At 37.0% G+C, this 22,308-nt stretch overlaps 1 protein-coding gene across 4 annotated transcripts in view; it reads left to right on the top strand.

Annotated features, from left to right (window-relative positions):
- The window catches only part of LOC117290542 (disheveled-associated activator of morphogenesis 1-A-like), an 83,090-nt gene that overhangs the window by 53,180 nt on the left and 7,602 nt on the right, over nucleotides 1–22,308 (top strand). For 3 of the 4 annotated variants that reach the window (XM_033771980.1, XM_033771989.1, XM_033771996.1), the window contains 18 exons: nucleotides 893–961; nucleotides 1,780–1,868; nucleotides 2,564–2,699; nucleotides 4,618–4,815; nucleotides 5,166–5,276; nucleotides 5,927–6,030; nucleotides 6,516–6,582; nucleotides 6,971–7,088; nucleotides 8,846–9,028; nucleotides 9,396–9,463; nucleotides 12,672–12,716; nucleotides 15,625–15,747; nucleotides 15,876–16,083; nucleotides 16,436–16,563; nucleotides 16,977–17,234; nucleotides 17,559–17,665; nucleotides 18,084–18,172; nucleotides 18,412–18,626. In XM_033771980.1, the coding sequence (XP_033627871.1) occupies nucleotides 893–961; nucleotides 1,780–1,868; nucleotides 2,564–2,699; nucleotides 4,618–4,815; nucleotides 5,166–5,276; nucleotides 5,927–6,030; nucleotides 6,516–6,582; nucleotides 6,971–7,088; nucleotides 8,846–9,028; nucleotides 9,396–9,463; nucleotides 12,672–12,716; nucleotides 15,625–15,747; nucleotides 15,876–16,083; nucleotides 16,436–16,563; nucleotides 16,977–17,234; nucleotides 17,559–17,665; nucleotides 18,084–18,172; nucleotides 18,412–18,626 (2,316 nt within the window). The remainder of the gene's footprint in view (nucleotides 1–892; nucleotides 962–1,779; nucleotides 1,869–2,563; nucleotides 2,700–4,617; nucleotides 4,816–5,165; nucleotides 5,277–5,926; nucleotides 6,031–6,515; nucleotides 6,583–6,970; nucleotides 7,089–8,845; nucleotides 9,029–9,395; nucleotides 9,464–12,671; nucleotides 12,717–15,624; nucleotides 15,748–15,875; nucleotides 16,084–16,435; nucleotides 16,564–16,976; nucleotides 17,235–17,558; nucleotides 17,666–18,083; nucleotides 18,173–18,411; nucleotides 18,627–22,308) is intronic. The other variant, XM_033772002.1, reaches the window with a different exon arrangement.

The following is a 22,308-nucleotide window of genomic DNA, read 5'->3' as shown; positions in this document are numbered from 1 at the left end:
CTAGGACATATATTGCTACAAAAATGTAGGCATCTAATCCTACCTCAGGGGTACAGTACAGTTTTATTTTTACCTTATGGAAATAAACTCCCATGCCAGGGGTCGTGCTGCTGACCTCGGTGTCAACGGTGTGTGTATCTTAGCTCAGGGATAATTTCATCCTCCACGATGCATTACTTTCAATAAAAAACAAAACAAATTATTTTATGAAGTTCTAATTGAAATGCAAAATTTCTTGGTAACTTGCTGTTGGTACAGTATCACACAAATTAATTAACAATTAGATGTGCTTCTTCAATAATTGTGTAACATATTTCTTGTACTCTGTCTTTTTGCTGTCTCCCCTGGAGGCTGACTTGCGATTTGCTCATGTAGATAAGAAGAGGGTCTCCACAATAATAAGGAATGTTCTGACTTTAGGGGGTATAGATTTACGTTTGCTTTTTAGTATCCAATTTAAGAATAAGGTTTTTAGACGGAGATGTCTGTGCAAGGAGACGTTGACTCCCTTGCCTGGATTAATTTAGATATGGATGTTGCTTCTTTTGGCAACAAACCCCTCTAGATTTGGTTCTTTGTGTATCATTTCACTTGGGTTTTCAGTAGTGATATTAATAAAAACAGCTTTCAAAAGATTATTTTTTTGAGAGTAATATTTGGTTAGAGATGTGTATCGTTATTTAATCAAAATTCTTGATTGTTTATTCTTACTTGATGGTTATTACTGCTCGACGAAACACGTATTGAGTTTGTAAGGAGTGCCTTCTCATCTTTTGTCACCATTTCCCCAAAAGATTTGTTTGACATAATGAATTTTTATTGTGAAAAACTTGCACATATTTATTATTCTACTATTCATAGTTGTTGTTTTTATAAATATTTTATTCTATAGGAGCAAGACGATCCAAACTCAACCAAATGGCCAGACTATTACTTGGATCAGTTGAAGACAATGATGACGGTAAGTTTGTTTTGACATTCCTTCCCGGCAAATCTCAGTACTGCTATGAAAATATTAGCAATTGTGGACTGTTCCTATCACGAACTGAGCGTCAGTGTTTATACTGCTCAGTTGGGAGGGTTTGATTTCATAAAGTGGCAAGGTTCATCTTCAGCCAATAAATCAATCTTAATTGCTAAGTTAGGTGTGTTGTCACTTTAGATGCACGCAGGTCCCACTTGACGTCAGACGGTGTAGAATCCGCTATCTTCACCGGCAATGATTGGGTCGATGAACCATTTGGCTGCAGAGAAAAACTAGACGGCTTGGCACGACCCAAAGCTAAAACTCAAATGGCCTGTTAAGATCATAGATGGCGTCTATAGTATTAGGAACTATCTATGCAAATCACTACATTGATATTAATATAAAGAATAGCCACGTGAGTCGGATAGACAAAACAATGAAGGTAGTGGTAGCAGTTAAAGACCAACTAATAACATCAAAAACTGCATTTAAGCTTTTGTACATGTAGCAACAACAATACTTTTTGCATCTTGTAACTACATGCATCTGATAAAATAGTTGTGGTTATTCAGTTTTGTATGTAATTAGTTAGTGTTGAAGTGCTACCACCACCGTAACCTTCTGTATTTTACAGTGATTTTAGCAACCAATCCTAAAGATACATGTTAAGGCTTTGTGAATTGAGCCCTTGGCCTTGAAATAAAGAGGCCAGTAAATTCACAGTTTCACTGAACTGGTAATGTTGTTATTCAGAAGTTTGTTTTATTGAGCGAGGAATGCTAATATTGTTTTCTTCGCATTATGTCTTGTAGTTGGTGTTTGCTCATGATGAGGATGAGATAGCCGTGAGAACCAATCTAGTGGACAGTCTCAAAACAGCCCTTCGGACACAACCCATGAGGTACATAGACGTCCGACAGCCCCCCCCCCCCCCCCCCCCACCACCCCAAAAAACTAATTAGTGCAGGCATGATATTATGTATTCTTCCTACTGTAGTCTGATTTCTGATTTTTGTTTGCCCTTGGCAAAATTAGGAAAAAGGGATTCAACACCTGGAGAAGTCTATTAAAGCATTATTCAACTTGTACATCAGGGGTCAGTCCTTTTGTTTCAAGTTGTTCCTACTGTTTCCCAAGGACTCAATATCATGCCTGGTAGTGCAAGACATACATGTATAAGGATGACCTTTTTGGACATCTTAGAAGTTTTGTTTGATTAAGGGAGTAGTCAGTAATGAGTCTGCTCAAGTAACAATTTGTCAAAGAAACTGGTGTGTTTTGTATCTGTGTTTTTTGTCTTCTTCTCAATGTTTTTATTTTGTTTAGGTATTTGCACAAAGAGACCACCAATAATACTGTACAGTAATCTTCTTATGACAGGGAAACAGTCCATATAATTTTAGTTATCCGCAATTTTTTAATTAAGAAATTAAAACAAAATTTGATTAAATTTGTCATTGATTCAATGCCTTTGTTTTATTCCATTAAAACTAAATAAATTGAGAGAAGATGATCTATTCCACTTTAAGATTGAACACTTATATTGTTTTAAAAATAGTTAGCAAGATTTTGTCTTCTTCGTTTGGCTTGATTCAGGTTTGTGATGCGGTTCATTGAGCTGGATGGGCTCTCCACACTGCTGGAATTCCTGCAGACTATGGACTTTTACATGACAGAAAGTCCAATTCACACGTCAGTCATTGGCTGCATCAAGGCCCTTATGAATAATTCAGTAAGTATATCATGCTCTGTGATTGGATAGTTTGAAGTAGGGTCATGAATATTAATATTTTTAAGGAGAAAGGAGGATAGTGAATACTAACTCATAGAAAGAGTCACATTGACATTCATATTTTTACTCGCAATGCAAAAGTCTTATGAAAAATTCAGTAAGTATGTCATGAAGTGTGATGGGATAGTTTGAGGTAAAGTCATGAATATTACTATTTTTAGGAGGAAGGAGGATAGTGAAACATAAAGTGAACATATAGAAAGAGTCACATTGATATTCCTTACTTGGTATGCAAAAGCCTTAGGAATAATTCAGTAAGTCTATCTGGCCCCGTGTTGGGATATTTTGATATAGCCTCATAAATATTAATGTTATTTTTGTGCGAAGGCAGGTAAAGACAAAAAATGTCAACCAACAGAAACAGTCACATTTATATTAAGAGCACTGGGTATGCAAAGGACGTCTGACTAATTCATTAAATACCATTCTCTTCAACCAAGCACGTTGGAAATGAACCCATAAGTCAATTCATAACTACTGAATAAAGCCATAGAAATACTACTTGCTTTTACACCTTTGTCATTAAAGTCCCGATTAATTCATTGACTACTGTTCACTGTAATGAAGCCAACTAGGATGAATTAATAAATGCACCCAGCGATAGCTCCAAATTGTATTTTTGGTCTCAAACAGTCCTTAACACTCATTGGCTGTATCATAAAAAAAACTCATGAATTATTCAGTGAGTTGCAAGTGTTGTAATTAAGCTATCCACTTCTGACGGGTCCAGTGACTACTGTTCACTGTAATCAAGCAAACTGGGATGAACTAATAAATGCACACAGCAAAAGCTTAAACTGTTTTGGGTCTCAAACAATCCTAATCGCCTATCAGTCATTGGCTATGTCAAAAAAACTCATGAATTATTCAGTGAGTTGCTTAATTAAGCTTTCCGAGACGGCTCCATGACTGTCTATTAACAGTCAATGGGATAAAATGAGTCACAGTTTACGTGAATGTTTTCCGAAGAACAATAGACTCGTCCAAATGTTTTGGCTCGACAAATTTGATAAGTCCTCCAATAAGCCAAATAAATGGATCATTAATTGTGATGATTAATTTGAATGGGGACATATATCTTATGGTTTTGTATGTTTGGCCTGTAGTCATGTGAATGATTCAAGTTGGAATTGGTCACTGTCTGGGAGAGGGTAAACAGTGGCGTGTTTTCATAGTGTGAAATGGTCGACGCTTAGGCATTTCTGGGCTAATATTAGATTCGTAATATTTTTGGCTACTGTTGTGGCTCAATCAATCTTATGAGTAAGCTGCAAAATATTCAAGGGTTGTTTCTTCATCGCACTTTTGCTTAAAGGTGATATTTTGTTGCCTTATCCAGAATTTAAATTAAACCAATTAAAGTCACTGGGTTTTCTTCAATAAATTTTGTTTTAAAATAAATTAAAACATTCAGCAAAGATGCATGTATTTACAGTCATAATTTTTCCCCAGAAATGCTCTTTCCTTTGTCTACATATTCATCAACACTTCAGTGCACAAGTGCTAAGCTTAGAAGTACTCTGCTTAGCAAAAAACAGGATACCATCCAAATGATATGTAGTGTAGTTGCTTCTGACTAGATTTGGCAGATTTTTCCCTGATAGATTTTTCTCAGCAGTTTTTTCCAGCAACATTTTCTTCTTTGGTGAAAAGAGGAGAATGTGTTGACAATGGTTCTTTCCGTACTTTCTGTAATTTTTGTATTCAGTCCTGGTTTTTTCCCTCTTGACTTTCCAAAAGCGTTTTGAGACTTCACCGCAATTTTGCGCTTTATAAAAACTGTTTGTTATTGTTATTAATGGGAAGAATTAGCTTGGATCACAAACTTTAACAGAAAAATTTATCTCTTCCCCTATAGCATGGCAGAGCCAATGTGTTGGCCCACCCCACGGCCATCAACGTCATCACACAGAGTATGAGCTGTGAAAACATCAAGACCAAGATCTCGGTCCTGGAGATCCTTGGTGGGGTATGTCTGGTACCCGGTGGTCACAGGAAGGTTCTGGATGCCATGTGCCATTATCAGCAGTACGCATCGGAGAGAATGAGGTTTCAGGTAAAGCAAAGTTCTAACTACAGGGATGTAATTTTTCTGTTTTTAACTGGAAACCCATTTGTTAATATTGTTTTAATATTTTGTATAATTTTTATAATTATGGTCAATTCATTAAAACCTAAGATTAAGTGCACAGCCTATCACACCTGTAAACTGACATGAAGGCTGTGTCTGATGGGCATAATGACGGCTTTGACTACAGAAAAACAACAACAAAAACAAGAAAGAGACATAAATTCATTCCACTCTTCATGTTTTCTATTCTTATGGTTATAACAAAACACTTGTTTGTATTGTTGATATATAAATTAGTAACTGACTAACCAAACCCTTGTTTGTGTCATTGACAGAGGTTAGTAAATGACCTGGATCGTAGCACAGGTCACTACAGAGAAGAGGTCAACCTAAAGACAGCCATCTTGTCCTTTATCAATGCTGTCATCAAGTATGGAGCAGGAGAGGTAAGCACAACTAAGAACTTTACTAAGCTTAAAAATATTGTGCTTAGTGAAAACAGGATACAATTCAAGTAATATGTTATTAATAATGGGTTGGACTGGCTGGCTCCTGCTTGATCTTGCTTAGCGGTGGTGTTTGTTTTCTGTCAAAGCACACCTTAACTTTGAGAACTCCTGCTCAGAAACGTTTGCCCCTCTCCCTTTCAGACTGTCTTATCCTTCCTTACATGTTACAACCCACCATCAGCTCTGTATTGTATAAATGTATTATTTGGTACATCAACTTGTATACAGTTAGTTAGTAGCATACAAAGTCCTTGTATCCTTGCCCCTCCCCCTCCAAAAAAAGAAGAGTTTATTCATGCCACTGTTCCCTAGTTTAATCCACCAGTTGACCAGAAAAAATAAATAATAATATATAGATTTGGTGGATTCTTGCACTTGATCAATTCCTTATTTGTCTACTAGCAGATACTTGTTCTCAATTTAAAACACATCTGAATTTGGAATTCATATTTTTGGTTTTGTGTATAGCAGAGTTCTTGGTTTTTTGCGCCAGGAGTGTCATCATTGAAAGACATGGTGCACTTGAAATGTTCAATATTATTAATATTATTATTATTATTTTATTAAAACTTTTTTTCTTTTCAAAGGACAACTTGGAGTTCAGAATTCATCTTCGGTATGAGTTCTTAATGCTTGGTATTCAACCAGTGATAGACAAACTGCGAAGTCTGGAAAACGCTACTGTAGATAGGTAAGCGACGTCAGTTCATATTAAAAAGCCACAAACCACTGATTCTATGAACTTGTAACATTGTTTTTCTTTGAGGCCAATTACCTCAATTTACAGTTTTAAAGATAAACACCTGTATGAGTTTAATGGTACTTTTATCCATATTGAGATGGCAAAGAAATCTTTAAAAAAAGTTTAGCTAATTTGCCTGTTTGTGCAAATAAGAAAAACTGATGACATGTAATAAAAGTTTTGTATTTGTTCTTTTTATAATCTTATCTTTCTTCTGACTTTTAAAATGATAAAACAGATAACAAAATAAGTAGGTCAATTATCAATGTAGTTTTAATAATTTACTAACAAATAGTTATGTTTGTATGTATGATCCTCGCCCCTATCTTGAACATTTCTCACCTTCTCACCTTTGTCATTCTTTGTTGATTATTCAGTCAATGAATTCATACCACCTGTTTACAGATATGTTGCAATTCTTTGTTTCTCAACAGGCATTTAGATTTCTTTGAATTAGTAAGGAACGAAGATGAACGAGAGTTAGCTAAGAGGTTTGACATGGTAAGAATTTTATTTATTTATTTATTGTTTATTATAAAGAATAATCACTAAGCGGAATACACAATCTGAGAAACATTACTGACAGTAATGCTTTCTAAGATTCAAATTTGGGGCACAAAAATTCTTTTTACAAAACCACATTACTTGAGATATTTTTAAAATGCTGAAAGCTGCCTAAGGTTTTAACCAAAAGTTTTGACTACTTTACAATATAAGAGTGATAACCAAACGTATACCTTTCCTTTAAGTGTAAATTCTTTTCTCAGTAAAGATAACATTTTTGTCTCGCCAGTCTTCAATCATCTAAATTTCATCTGCATACCCTTATCCTCGAGAGATCTTAACGACCAACTAAGACATTCTATTTAAATTCTCTCTCTCTGCTCAGGTTCATGTGGATGTCAGAAGTGCAAATAGTATGTTTGACGTCATCAAAAAGAAGATTGCTCACACTCAGGCCTATCCCCACTTCCTGTCTCTTCTACAACATTTTCTACTCTTACCAAGTACGTAAACTAAACTTAAAGGGTTTGGGTACTTTTTGTAGGACACAATTTGACAAAACACAGTGTCCACAGATTTACATTAAACTTTGAGGGTTTGAAGATAATGATGGTAGAAAGCTTCCCTTAAAATATTACTTGCTGAGGTGCTGTAGTTTTTGAGAAATGAGCAAAACAATTCACATCAATAATTTTTGTCTCAGTGAGACGAAAAATGTTTTAGCACGTAAAACAGATTTACCAGTTATGGTATTTATACAATAACTGGTATGGGACGTAAAGCCGTTGGTCCCATGTGTTGTGTAACGCATGTAAAAGAACCCAGTGCACTTTTCGAAAAGAGAAGGGGTTCGCCCCGGTGTTCCTGGCTGTGGCTGCTGTATGCGCCATAGCGCCTTGTAGAAAACCCTTATAAGTTGCTTAATAATTAGGTCTCAAAATTCATCACTGCAATTACTTATCTTTCTGAAAGTTTGTCAATACTCAGCGCCTCGAACCTTGTTTGGTAGATACGTGCGCTATATATGTAAGACTTCGATATTATTATTATTATTATTATTATTATTATTATTATTATTATTATTATTATTATTATTATTATTTATACCATAACTTGTAAATATATTTTACATGCTAAAACTGAGACAAAAATTATTTTAGTGACATTGTTTTACACATTTCTCAAAAACTAAAGCACCTCAGCAAGTAATATTTTAAGGGAAGCTTTCTACTCGTGACAAGGGTTTCTGCTGCTCTGTCTGGGTGGGAAGTGACTCAGATGGTTACATGGTTTCCGACCTTTAAAAAACGACATGTGTAGGAATATCAAGATCACACAAACCTGTTAGTTTTTCTTACTCTACTAAACCCTTCAGGCACAATTATTTAGTAACGCCTGGGGCCAATATCCTAAAGCCTGTAAGCATAAAAGCTTGCTAAGCGCACAAAAATCTTGCTTAACAGAGACTGGTTACCAACCAAAGTTTCATTAAATTTTAAATTGGTGCAACTGGTGCCTCACTCGTTCAAGCAGTATTCTCTGCTTAACAGCTTTATGAAATGGGGCCTTGGAGTAATTGGTATGCAGATTAAAGAGATTGAGTTTGGAAATTGTTCTTTCCAAGTCAAACCTCCACCCTCCTTCCCTTCAGTCTGTTTATAGCCCACCGGTTTAGATCACATATGACCATTAACAAGAATTTCCCTACACCCTGTTGGTAACCTTGCTCAAATTTCTTCTATTATGAATTTGGTTTTCAAATCCCTCCTGAGTTCTAATTCTCAGCATCAAAATTGTATTTTCCGGGGTATTTTTCTTGAAAGGTCATCAGAGGGTTGAAGTTTTTTATTATTGCCAAACGGAAGCACAAATTGACTTGAAGTAGTCGATATAAGAACCACAATTTCACCTTATGTGACCCACCGTCCATGTAGAAGAAAAAAGACTGATTACAAACATATATAGTTTCAAATTTGTTAAAAAGAAGAAACGATTGTTATATCTGGTTAAAGAAAATATAAACAGGCAGTCACACATAATTTTTTGATGTTTTTGTATGGTTAACAAGTTAAGTTAAAAGTGTAGCAAACAAACCGCACTTTTTGAGGCATCTGAAAGCACACACGTGTGCAACAAGGGTGTTTGTTTATTCATTATCTCTTGCAACTTAGATGACCAATTGAGTCAAAATTTTCACCTATTTGTTATTTTGTTATGTCCAGTGCCTTTAACAGATTTTTCCCCCATTTTTACCAAACAGATAAAGGATGTAGCATACACCACTGGTCGCTGGTAGACCGGCTAGTCCAACAAATTGTCCTTCAGTATGAAGATGGCAACGATCCAGACATAGCGCCTTTTGATATCAACTTCAAGGATGTGATCGAGAAGGTCATCAACCAAGATGTCATCAGGCAACAGAAGGCCGAAGAGATGGAGAAATGTGAGTATTATAAATCAAAGCAGGGGCAAAGAAAATCAGGCCTGGAATTTCACAGAGTCATTGGAGACCATGGCCTTGTTGCCCTGATCTTGACCTTGGCCTTGGTGGCCCTTCATAAACTTTAAGATTTTCATTTCCATTCTACATGTAACTCTAAAACTCTAAATTCTCTACATGTATTTGTTATTATTGTTTAACAGCACATAGGTAACATGAGTCCGCTTACTGGTTCTAGTAATCGTATGACAAGTCTCTCCTCACACAGATTTAAGCAACTTAAGGATCAAGTCTAATTTCACTGACCTTAGTACAATGATATGCCCCTGTTAAATTGTTGAGATTGTTTTCCTCTTGTTTGTCTCCACAGTATGTGAGGAAATAAAAGCCCAGTTAGAGAGGAAAGAGAGGGAACTGGATGCCAAAAACCAAGAAAAGGTAACAGAAACAGTGTTGTCAGGAGGTAAACTCATATCAGGTGTTTCATGATTTTTAAAGTCGGAACTTTATTATTGTTGTTAACAAATGATATTCATCAGTTGTGAGAAGCCACCTTTTTTCAACCAATTCTCTCAATTGAAAGACTGATCATTAAAGTCAGTATCCTTATTTTCAATCCATCAGAAAAATCTTTAGAATTGTATTTGAATAGCCCGTAAAGTCTTTTAAAGCCTGCACCATATGTACATGTGGGTCAGCCCTTGTACTCCTGCCTTTGTTGCTACTGTTTTGTCCAAGGACCATGCCTGCACTTGGGATGGCTAAAGTTATGGTTCTTTTTTAAAACCTTTGCTTTGACTTGACAGAGCCATGGTTTGCAAAAGGGCATATGGCTTCATACAAGGTTGTTGACCACCTTTTGAAGATGGCAGCCATTGCACTCGATTCAGACACATCCAACAGCTGTGACTGAATTGACAACTTTGCCATTTTGACTAGGCTAGATCTATCCATACATGTACCTCACCATTGCCCCCTGAAGCCAATGGCTGTAGCCAGTACATGAAGCTGTAGCTAAAGACACGTGTTTGAACCCAGCCGAAGCTAGCCATATTCATCACTGTAGAAGGCATAGTTTAGATCAAGTCATCATCACAGTAGGTGCAATTAAGTTGTGGCACTGAGGGTGTGGTCCCATTTTGACAGAAAGGGTTGGGTGTTGGGATGGGGCATTGTTTCATGCGCATATATTTTGTTTGCCAAGCGTTAAGTTTTGTTTTGTTTTATTGCACCGCCTTTGTTTGTTTTCATCAACACATGATTTTTTATTTCTGTATGTGTTCAAGTGCACAATTTATGTTCTTTTTCTTTGCGTTTTTATTTATTTATTTATTTATTTTTCCTACAGTTCTTTACAAAAAGCAGGATCTTATGCAGGAATGGCTTGAAATGGATTTGATTTTAAAGTACCATAAAAAGGGGCGGGAGTTCTCTTTTGCATGACTTTTTTTTGCCAGTCAGTGTTTTCACAATCCTTCGCAGTAATTCCTAGATAATAAAACTATTTTTGGCGGTGTTAGTAAATGTAAACAAAAAAATAACTTAATAGACAGGTAAATCAACAGTTAATGAATACAGGTATGCTTAGTATAATAATTTGGTTTGGTTTTCAGTTCTGTTCATTTTAGAATTTGTTTTATCATTTTAGGTTGTTCTGGTTTTGTATCTGCTTTTTTTCCCAGTCTTTGTAAGACTTGAAAGACACCACTTTGTTTACCTTACTCCTTACTGTAGAAAACCCCTCCTATAGACCAATCCGACGAAACAAAATTGGTAGCGCCCTCTATTAAAAAAACCAACTGCAGTGTTTTTTTGTGCACAATCTAGGCATTGAAGACACCGCAGCAAATGGCGCGCCGTGCTCAACACTTGCGCGCGCGGTGCTCAACTCTATGGCACCCGGTGCGTGTCGGATTGGTCTATACATTTTACAGATTACCAGACATTAGTTCAACATAAGTACATATGAAATTCTTAATTGGTGATACCCTTTCAAATCAGGCTGTCTCAATTTTGACCAGATGCTATTCAGTCATGGCAAATGTTTTAACCACAGGTCTGGTCTGTTCTTATTTGGTTTATTTAACTCCCAATTAGGACATTCTTATTTAACAAACCAGTCAATTAATACATTCTATGTCTTTATTACCATGATATTACTTTCATTTCTCCCCAAATATGTTTTTAAAATGTCTTTAATCCCAGCAGATTTTTTATGTTCCTTTGTTTTTGTATCGAATTCCAACCTTTGTACCCATGGGTGTACAAATGCTTGTTTACATCAAGTGTGTGCTCTGTGCATGACATTACAGATCTTCATCTTTGCCATTTAAAAGGGATTGGGTTGGGTGGGGTCAGAGGTTAAAATCAACAGAAAATTGTGAACTCCACGATCTGCTGAAATCCGAATAAAACAACCTGTAAGCTGTTAGCATTTTTTTCTGCTAAAGATTTCCTCCTTCATCTCCTAAATGCAGTAGAATCAGCATGACAAACGACAACTCATTTTGTGCAAAATAAGTTGGCAAATAGTTTGCTTCTCGAAGGAATAGCCTTTCTCATAGCTAGAATTATAGATACATCATCTTCTCATTCACCTTTATGTAGTATGCATGTTTGCCTATCTAGGTTTGTGGTAACACTGAGGACATTTACAAGAAATAAGTTGTTTTCTTTTTCTTTGCATTTTCATCTAATCTGACCAAAACATTAACTAAACTGAAACATGTCTCAGAACTCTACTTGAAGTGGTTGGAACGCATATCTTTTCTTCCGGTTTCATTTTCCATCTTGCATATATCTTAGACTCTATGTTTATTGGTCACTAAAGCAAGGCTCATACTTACTGTGTGAAGAAATGCAAAGTGCGCAACAACAAAAAAACTGGCGCAAATCATTTGCAAAAGTTGGATGCAACTCACTTTAACCATTCACTGCTTAATGTATAATTTTTGTGATATCAAAGACTAAGTCCAAATTCGGAGTCTTTGACTCAAATTTAAGCCTCTTGCTTTGACCTTTGGCTTTGACCTTTAGCCTTTTACTAAAACAGCAATGCTGAAGCGCTCATCTAGCCCCTGTGCAACAATTCAGCCAACGGTTAGATATGCTTTGCATTTGAGTTTGCTTGAAGTACACCAATGTACGAATCCTCAGCCTAAGACTTTACTGTAGATCAATTTCTCTTTAAAATAAAAGTTGCCTCTCAGATTTGATTTTCTTGCAATGATATGGTTAATAGACGATGTGACCTATGTTTACATTCAAACCGCCCGCTGTTGACAAAACACTGTATACGTCATATTTCCGCTGGGCAAAAAGACGCGTAGTCATGGTAAGATTGCATACACTTTCTAGCTGGCTGCCCAAAACACAAAGGTTTTGCCTGGCGGTATGCGCGCGCATCATGTTATGGTTTTTGAGTGACGTCAGAGGTCACATCGTCTATAGATTCATTGATTACCTTAAAAAGAAATGCTAATTTCCTTGGATAAGGGGGTTGGGTGGGGGTTAGGTGATCTGCACAGAGCACTCAACACCTTCAAACGTTGGAATTTGACTGGTTGTTGTAGACTGTTGTTGCATCATTCATTCCTCTTATCTCTATCCCCTCCTCTGTATTCAACCGGGAACAAAATATAAACAGAGATCAGGACGTTGTATCTCCCCACTACCTGTCGTCACCACAATGGTGGGTACAACTACCTCATTCAACTTGCAGCTGGTGTTCAGTTTTTTATTATATATATTATATGCAGCCCGGCTTAAAACCCCTCAAAAAAAATATTTAAAAACCAAAGAAAACATATCCCTGTTTGACACCCGCCAGGAAAACCTTTATTGAAAATAATACGTTGTTTTTCTCATCTTGTGTCTTTTTTGTCAGTCTGTACCACTGCTGTGTGTGTTTCACTGCTGTGTGTAACTCTGTATGTGAATGTTTATTTTGGCTGCATCAATTGTTAGATGCTTGTTTCATTATACGCATTGCTAACTTAATTTTGTTTGATTGGGTTTTTCAGTTTTGGGGTGTTAATTTTGTGAACTTTAGCTTTTGGCAGAATTTGGGCATACTTACTTATGTTACAGTTTGTGTGGAAAAAAAAACCCATCCCAAGGATTATGTGTGGCTGAAGTGGGTGCTTGCTGGTGAGAAGAGTGTTCAATAGACCCATTGCATAACGCAAAACGCTACACTGACGCGCAGGTTTTCACGCAAAAAGAATAACTATTGTCCAATCATTTGCCTCCTTTGATCCCCACACGTGACGTCACATGCAAGGGGTCTATACCAGAACTAACAAACTGACATTTTGTCTAATACTATCACAAATTAGCAATTTTTTGTTTTAAACCAAGAAATGCAGTGACTGTTTTTTTTTTTTTGGGGGGGAGGGGGGGATTCCGCATGATTATAGACCTTGTAGCTTAAAATGTTTACTGTACCAGATTTGAAATGAGGAAAAAAAAATACAGTTTAGCACTTCAACTGTTTAAGTTGGAAGAGCACAACGAGAAGATTCATCTCATATGTAGTATGTGTAAGGATCTTAGTGAATAACTCTAGTTTAGATAAGTAAATTAAGTGTAGTGCTAAATTTTAAAAATGATAAAACTGTACTGATTGCGTTTTTAGAATTCAGCTGGTAGTGAGAAGAAATTGAGGTTTTGAATACCGGTAGTACTAGTTAAGCATTTTCAATTCATCTTTTCAAATGTTAATGATGTTCTATTTTTTCCCTGGTTATGGGTGGTAGGATCTGTATGCAGGGGTGGTAGGATCTGTATGCAGGGGTGGTGGGCTAGAGAGTGGGGTGTGTCTACAAAACTGCCTGTAGTATTATTATAAAGCTTGCTATAGGTTCATCTGCTATTTCAATATACATTAATGCAGAGCATGTAGCTGACCACTCAATGCATGAAATTATGCAAATAAAATCATTTATGCACCAGAATACATCCATTATATAATCAGGATGCTGTATATTTATATTATACTTGTTTTTTGTTTCTCTTGGAAAATTCATCTGTTATTTTAATCATCTTTTGATTTTTTACTGATTTACTTCTTTTATAACCGCTCTTAAAGTTGGTGACACTGACTATCCCATCAATCTTTAGGTCAATATTTCGTCTGCTTCTGATAAATAAGATTTTCAAGAAATTTCCCTGAAAATAAACCAATCTTTAAATTGAAAAATCGCCCAGATTATGGAAAATTCCGTTATTATGTTGAATGCAATTCTAAATATAGCCCTGATTGTTGCTCATAAGTTTTCCAGGTTGCCAAATGTTGGTAGCTCTGCTTTTTCAACAGCATTGACGATACTGTAAGCACAACTGCTTTTACAATTGCGCGATTCTCTAAAGACAATAATGACCTCCAAAAGTAATTTCACATGAAAAACAAAATAGTTGTTCCATTATAATTTTAGCACTAAAACAAAGGGCTCAGATATTTGCATGTGCAATATATTTGAAAACTTTTCTGGTTTTTGAAATTGAACAGAAAATTTAATTGAAATTTGTAAAAAAAAAATTAAAAGCAATTTTACTTTGCCCATTCTTTCTTGGTAAAGGATTTTGGATCTATAAAATTGAATCTGAAATAAATTCATGGGCGCATTGGCCTTCTGTCCTTGCATTCGCGTGGGTGTTTTCATCGCAGCTTCTGAAGTCTTGATACATTTTGGAATTCCATCCTGCCTTTCTCAATCTGGGTATCAATTCAACGATTTCACTTTCGTTCTTTTGTTTTATCCCAGGGCTCCCTCATCCTTGGAATGGCGGGTGCCTCCATTTTGCTCTTTTATTTGTTCTTCATACTATGCATTTTTGTTTTTTTTATTATCGCCATGGTGATTCTGAGCAATTCTGTACATCACAGGCCTTGTATGTTTTTGCTTGTATTTGGATGCAAAATAAACAAATTGCTTCACAATTAATTTTTAAATCGTTGACCCACAATGGCAAGGCTGCTCTAACCATGTAATGTATACCATTGCACCTGACCATAATCAGCACAAATTAAAGAATAGTGTAAGAATTTTTACCTCAACTGAGCTTTGTCCAATTAATCAGCTGATTGTTGTTTGAATTGCTAATTATAAGCAAGTAAGCTTTGTGGCATTTTCTAATAGAGAAGAGGTAATTGAGTGTAGAGCAGAATTCGTTGGTATCACACCATTAGTCACTTACACTGTGTAGTTTGTTACTGCAATGCATACGCTCACCTCTGTGTACATACATGTAGTTAATATTTTAATGTACTTCTGAAAATCAGTTTTGAGCATGCGAAGTAATTTCTCCAAACAAATTACTTTGAGTCAAAACGGACTTCACAACAGCAGTTCTCACTGTACCTCTTACTCACATTTCTGTTTTTAGTCACAAAGCTCACTCAAAATTTGAGCTGTCTAAATAGACTCAAATCCAAATTTGCAGAAGAAGAAGAATTTTGTGTGTGATGTCACTGTTATAAAATTATTGCCATTATTCATCAAATGGACTCAAATCCAAAAATGAAGAAAAAAAACCACACAAATTGTTTAGTGTGACGTCACTGACTTATTTCCTTTATTCCTTCCTTGTCTTATTAGGAGGAAGCAATGGGAGCGCTGAATGCGATCCAAGAGAAATACGACCATCAAGCAGCTGAGCTGGCTATATCCAGCAGCCAGGGCCTGGAACTACAGGCACAGATGGCTGAACTCAAAGCAATGGTAAGTCAAGCCTCTTAATTATTGTTGTTGTTTTCCCCCTTTTTTCTTCTTCTACTGTGTTGTATGGGAGACAATTTTTCTATTATTGTCCTCTTGATTCATCCTTCTCATCCATTTTCTTCATGTAGATTGCAAGCGGCAAACTCGGAGCCACCATAAGTCTCTCAGATGATGACAAGTTGAAAACGGAAGCCCTGAAATCCCCAGTTTCCTGCTCGGTTGGTTCTGCACCTCCTCCTCCCCCAATGGCACCATTTGCTCCTCCACCACCCCCTGGTATGGGACCACCCCCTCCTCCTCTACCCCCAGGCCAAGGAGGCCCACCACCCCCTCCAGGTATGCATAGACACAGTTCTTTAGTTAACATTATTCTATAGTTATTCTGTGGAAAGTTATGTGGAATATTAATTTGGATTTTTTACCCTTACACAGATGTGTCTTAGCTCTGTATACTCGGAACTTTCAGAGTTTTGAGGGGGAAAACAAATCACAGGCATATTACTTGGGTGGGATTAGAACCCACGACCTTTGCAATTCTGGAGCAGTGTCATACCAGCTAGAATATTGAGATTGCCCGATAGCTAGAGGCAGTTCAAGTCCTATATTTTAGCAGCAGGTACCTCAACGCTTTAATAGGTGTTAAATATTTACAAAGAGACTGGATTTTTTTTAAACCTTGATCTTTCAGGCATGATGGGCATGGCCAAGAAGAAGAACATCCCCAAGCCGTCCAATCCTCTCAAATCCTTCAACTGGTCTAAACTCCCTGACATGCAGCTTCAAGGAACTATATGGACAGAGCTGGATGACATGAAGGTAATGAAATACTTTTGGTAACCCATTGAGAGTTACATAAGCCTTTGAGTTAATCGCTCCTCGTGTTATCAATGTATAGCCTTTGAGAAAGACTATGCTTGGGCTGAAACGTCAGGCCATTATTTTTGTTGCGTTAATTTATATTCTTACGGGCATGGTTAATATTTGTGTGCTCATTTATATTCATTATTATGATGTAAGGCAAGCTAGATATCATTGATTGGAAGTTCTAGTCGAGAAACTATTTATGGAGGTCACTCTTTGGTTTATATTTGGTTAAACTGATTTAATTTTGAGAAAATTCCATTGTAAAAACGAAACACAAATTTATGTATTGATACTTTGTAAAAGGAATAACCATGAAGAGGGGTAGACTAAACACATATTCTTCAATTACATTTCAATTCTCTCAGGTTTTAAAGATTATGGACCTGGCAGACTTTGACAAGACATTTTCGGCCTACCAGAAAGTACGAGGAGAGGACGTCGACGGCGACACAGGCTTCAGCTTCAAGTCCAGTAAACCCAAGGAGTTGTCAGTGATTGACGGCCGGCGGGCACAGAACTGTACCATCTTACTGTCTAAGCTGAAGCTGACTAGTGCAGAGATCACCAAGGCACTGTTGAGCATGGACCAGGGTGAAGACATCCCCAAGGATATGTTGGAACAGGTAATCATTATGAGAAATTGTTTCAGGCAAATTAGTTGCAGCATTTTGTAAATCTGGCAGAGTCCATTTATTATGACTTTCTTTACTCTTTCAGTGTCTGCTTTTTGTGTGTTATGATTCTAACATACCCAACTTTGCAAGATTTGTTGGTGAAATTTTGCAGAAAAGAAACCGCTCTGTGAGATGTTGAATTCTGGTGACTTAAAAAATAGTCGCAATTTCATTGAATTTATCGATATATTCTTGACGATGTATCGTGTGAAAAAAAAAGAAGTATTGCCCAAGCTTACCGTTAGTACTTATCTCTACTGGTGTTTGTTTCAGCTTTTGAAGTTCGTACCGACACAAGAGGAGGCTCTCTTACTGAAAGAGCATGAGCGAGAGATTGACAAAATGGCCCGAGCTGATCGATTCCTCTACGACCTCAGCAAGTAAGTAATGTCAAATCCTTTAAAAAGTGAAAAGTACAAACTAATAAAATCCGCAGTTAAGATATTAGTGTTTGAATTTATAATTTTGGAAGGACTTATAAGAAGTTTTCTTCAAATAGAGAACTTATACTTTCAGAATGATACATCTGTAGAATGGTCTGCTAGATGGGCAGAAAGCCATTGGTACAAACTAAGTATCCTTTTTTCTTTATGTGAACAACTTCGGTACAATTGAAGGAAAATCAAGACTCCTAAAAGTACGAAAATGCTGACATCATTTTAAGCAAAAGTGTTGCAAACATTTGTGGAATTTGTGTTGGTTAATGACCATTCTAACTGGTGTATGATGATGGCCCATAGGGGTCTAATAAAAGCGCCCAGTATTATTATTGACATTTTTCTTTCTTGTTTTATCTAGAATCGTGCACTTTGAGCAGAGGATGAAGTGTCTTTACTTCAAGAAGAAGTTCCAGGAGAGAATGGGAGAATGCAAACCAAAAGTAGATGGTGAGTAAGAATCAGTTCCAAACCTTGCCCATCCTATAGCAATCCTTCTGCCGAGGTAGCAGTTCAAGAGCAGGACAGTTCTTTTCAGGAGTTCTGAGAAGTCTCCCAGTTCCAAAAAATCTACTCCGCGGTAGTAGAATATAAAGCAAAACAGTTCTTAAAGAAAAGTAGAGACACAGATGGTGTTACCGCGAACCCCATATATTATTTTAATCTTGTTTGTTTCTCTACATTTCCAGCCATTCTAAGAGCCTCCAAGGAGCTGAGTACGAGTAAGAGATTAAAGAAGATCCTGGAGATTGTCTTAGCGTTTGGTAACTACATGAACCGAGGGGCAAGAGGGAATGCCTCTGGCTTCAGAATCTTAAGTCTCAACAAAATCCTTGACACCAAGTCGAGTATCCCTAAATATTCCACGCTTCTTCACTATTTGTCTGCAGTATTGGAGAAGAAGGTAAGACTGAAACCAACAGACATCATAATATTATGATAATAATAATAATAATAATAATAATAATAATAATAATAATAATAATAATAATAATAATAATAATAATAATAATAATAATAATAATAATAATAATAATAATAATAATAATAATAATAATAATAATAATAATAATAATAATAAGACTTGTAACGTATCCACCTTGCTGGGTGTTCAAGGCGCAGTAAAAACCAAAAACAACAAAACTAGTCCTTGAAAACCTGTGACACAAGTTTTGAGAAGAGATTTGAATGTTGTGGTACAAAGACAAGATCTTGTATTAAGTGGTAGAGAGATCCTGATGCCTGGCGCAGCTGAAGAAAAAGACCTGTCACCCCATGAGTGTCGAGACTTGGGTTCAATGAGACATTGTGTTGAATGAACTCTTGGTTTTTAGAAAGGAAAATTTATTCCAATCTTTGACTGTGATATCGCAAGTTTCAATTCAATTCAATTCAATTCAATTCAATTCAATTCAATTGTTTATTGTCACACATATAAATACATATACAGTGAAATTCACTTCGGCTTGCGAGTCTAAAAATATTAACAATTACAAAAGTTACAAAAATACAGAAAACCCTAAAACCACATAGGCATACAATAACCAACAAATAAACAGTATGCGCACAATATGCAGAGAGACAATAACAGAACAAAATTGCAAACCCCCAAAACAAATTAAAACGAATTAATCATTAAGTAACCTTATTGCACTGGGATAAAAACTATTGGGAGTACGGTTGGAGTCAGCTCTGATCACTCTATATCGCTTACCTGATCTCATTAATTCAAACAAACTATTCGCAGGGTGAAATTCATCTGAAATAATAGATCTAGATTTCTTCTGAACCTGTGCAGTATAAAGTTTATCCAAAGCAGGAAGCTCACGACCAATGATAAAGCTAGCAGTACCGACTACACGATTGAGGCGTTTTCGGTCATCTGCCGTGGTGTTGCCATACCAGACAGTGATCGAGAGCGTCAAAATACTCTCAACAACTGCCCGATAAAACTTTACCAGCAAATCTTGGCTGACACGAAAACTCCTCAATCTTCTAAGAAAGAACAACCGTTGCTGGGCCTTCCTAACAATGGAATCAACATGAGTCACCCACTTAAGATCGTTTGATATGTGCACTCCTAGAAATTTAAAAGAGTCGACAATTTCCACTTCGGAACCATTAGTATTTAGCGGCTCAACTTTGTCTGGATTTTTTCTGAAGTCTACAATAATTTCCTTTGTCTTTTGAACATTTAATTCTAAGTTATTGTCGTGACACCATTGAATTAAATGATTAACTTCATCACGATACATGGAATCGTCCTTAAAAATAAGTCCACCTAATGTAGTGTCGTCAGCATATTTTACCATAAAATTATTAACAGAGTTTACTTCACAATCATGCGTAAACAATGAGTACAGCATTGGAGATAAAATACATCCTTGTGGCGCTCCTGTACTTAGGACAAGTGACTTTGAAAAACATTGACCAATAATTGTAACCTTCTGTGAGCGATCCAATAAAAAATCTAAAATCCAACGACACAAAGAATGGTTAAAATTCAAAGTTATAAGTTTATCATACAATTTAAAAGGAGATATGGTGTTAAACGCCGAACTATAATCCACAAATAAAATCCTGCAATAGTTTGGGGCGTTCTTATCGAGGAACTGAGATGCTCTGAATAAAGACCATGATACTGCATCGTCAACTGACCTGTTAGCCTTGTACGCAAACTGGAAAGGGTCTAATTTAGGCGGCAGCTGAGATTGGATGAAGTTGCTAATTAAAGTTTCAAGGCATTTCATAACAATTGAAGTTAGAGCTACAGGGCAGTAGTCATTAAGGCAAGTAACTGGTGAACGTTTTGGCACAGGAATGATGGTCGATTTTTTAAAAACATTTGGAACATGGCAAGTTTTCAAAGACCAATTGAATAATTTACATAAAAAATTGCATCAAAAGTCATTACAAGATCTGAGAAGTCGTGGGGTGATGCCGTCTGGTCCAGGTGCCTTGTTGAGTTTTAGCTGACGTAGGACACGACGAGTGTCTGTGAGTGTTATTTCAAATGGGGGAGGTAGCGTTTCACTCATATCCGGTAAACGATCTTTTGGACGATCAAAGCGTGTAAAAAAGTCATTCAGTTGATCCGGAAGTGTTGTATCGTCCTGGGGTGCTTGTTTTGGCTTTGGTTTGTAGCCTGTAATTTTATGGAAACCTTTCCACAGTTCCCTTGAATTAGTCGCAGAGATGTCATCTTCGAGTTTATTGCGAAACCTTAGTTTTGCATTCCGGATTGCCTTTTGAACGGCGTACTTGGCTTTTTTGATGGCTGGAGCATCGCCGGATCTAAATGCTTGCTCCTTAGCAAAAAGTTCGGTACGAACGGACCGGTCAAACCAGGGTTTGTCATTAGGGAACCTCTTCACAATTTTCTTGGGGATGCATAACTCTTCGCAAAATTTGATGTACTCCATCGTTACGTCAGTGCTATCATCAAGATCAGCTGAACTTTCAATAAACATATCCCAGTCCGTGCATGCAAAACACCCTTGAAGTCGCTCTGTGGCCGCATCCGTCCATTGCGAGACAGTGTTTACTGTGGGCTTCTCGCGTTTCAGTTGCTGACGGTATGTGGGAATTAAATGCACCATATTGTGATCAGAGTTGCCCAGTGGAGCACGCTTTAGAGATCGATAAGCACCCTTTATTGTAGTATAACAGTGGTCAATAGTATTGACAAGGCGAGTGGCACAACTAACATGTTGGTAGAACTTGGGCAGGCCCTTCTTTAGATTGGTGTGGTTAAAGTCACCGAGGACAATGCTGATCGATCCAGGGTTCTTGTTTTCATGATGCGTAATAATACGAGAAAGTTGATCAATAGCGGATTTAGCATTAGCATCCGGAGGCACATATGTAGCACATAGTAGAATAGAACCAAACTCACGGGGTAAATAAAAAGGTCTGCATTTGATGAACAGGGTTTCAAGCTCCGGTGTGCATGAATGGTACACCATTCGTCGTTCAATAGAAAGCACAATCCACCACCTGTTGACTTGTCCACCTCAGTGAATTCACGATCCGAACGGAACAAATTGAATCCGGGTGGTACCACGGCTGAGTCCGGAACAGAAGAATTTAGCCAAGTTTCCGTGAAACAAAATAAAGAACAATCTCGATAGTCCTTCCGAGTATGGATGAGGCAGCAGAGTTCATCTATCTTATGGCGCAGGGAGCGTACATTGCCAAGGAATATACTGGGTAGAGGTGGTTTATGGTTCCGTTTGCGTAGTCTTAACAGTGCACCACCACACTTACCACGTCTGCGCCCCCGACGTCTCTGATAGCGTGTCGAGCTAGGTCCTTCATCATTAGTTGAATTTACAGGTAAAGACAGAAAATTCTTTATCGAATTCAGGCTTAATAACAGCTCTTTGCTCACCTCACTTCCACTGGGTTGAAGCACGAGCAATTCCTCTCTGGTATACGATAAAACTCCCAACGACTCCGTAATTAAAAAGCACTTAAACAGTAAAAATGTAAGAGCTCGCAAAACCGTGTCGCCATGGATCGGCGCCATCTTGAAGTTTATTTTTGATTGAAGTTGTTATCTATTATTGAGGTATTATTTTGTATTG

The sequence above is a fragment of the Asterias rubens genome, chromosome 1, assembly GCF_902459465.1.
Source record: "Asterias rubens chromosome 1, eAstRub1.3, whole genome shotgun sequence".
Classification (NCBI taxonomy): Eukaryota; Metazoa; Echinodermata; class Asteroidea; order Forcipulatida; family Asteriidae; genus Asterias; species Asterias rubens.
This window is presented reverse-complemented; position numbering and strand designations above follow the sequence as displayed.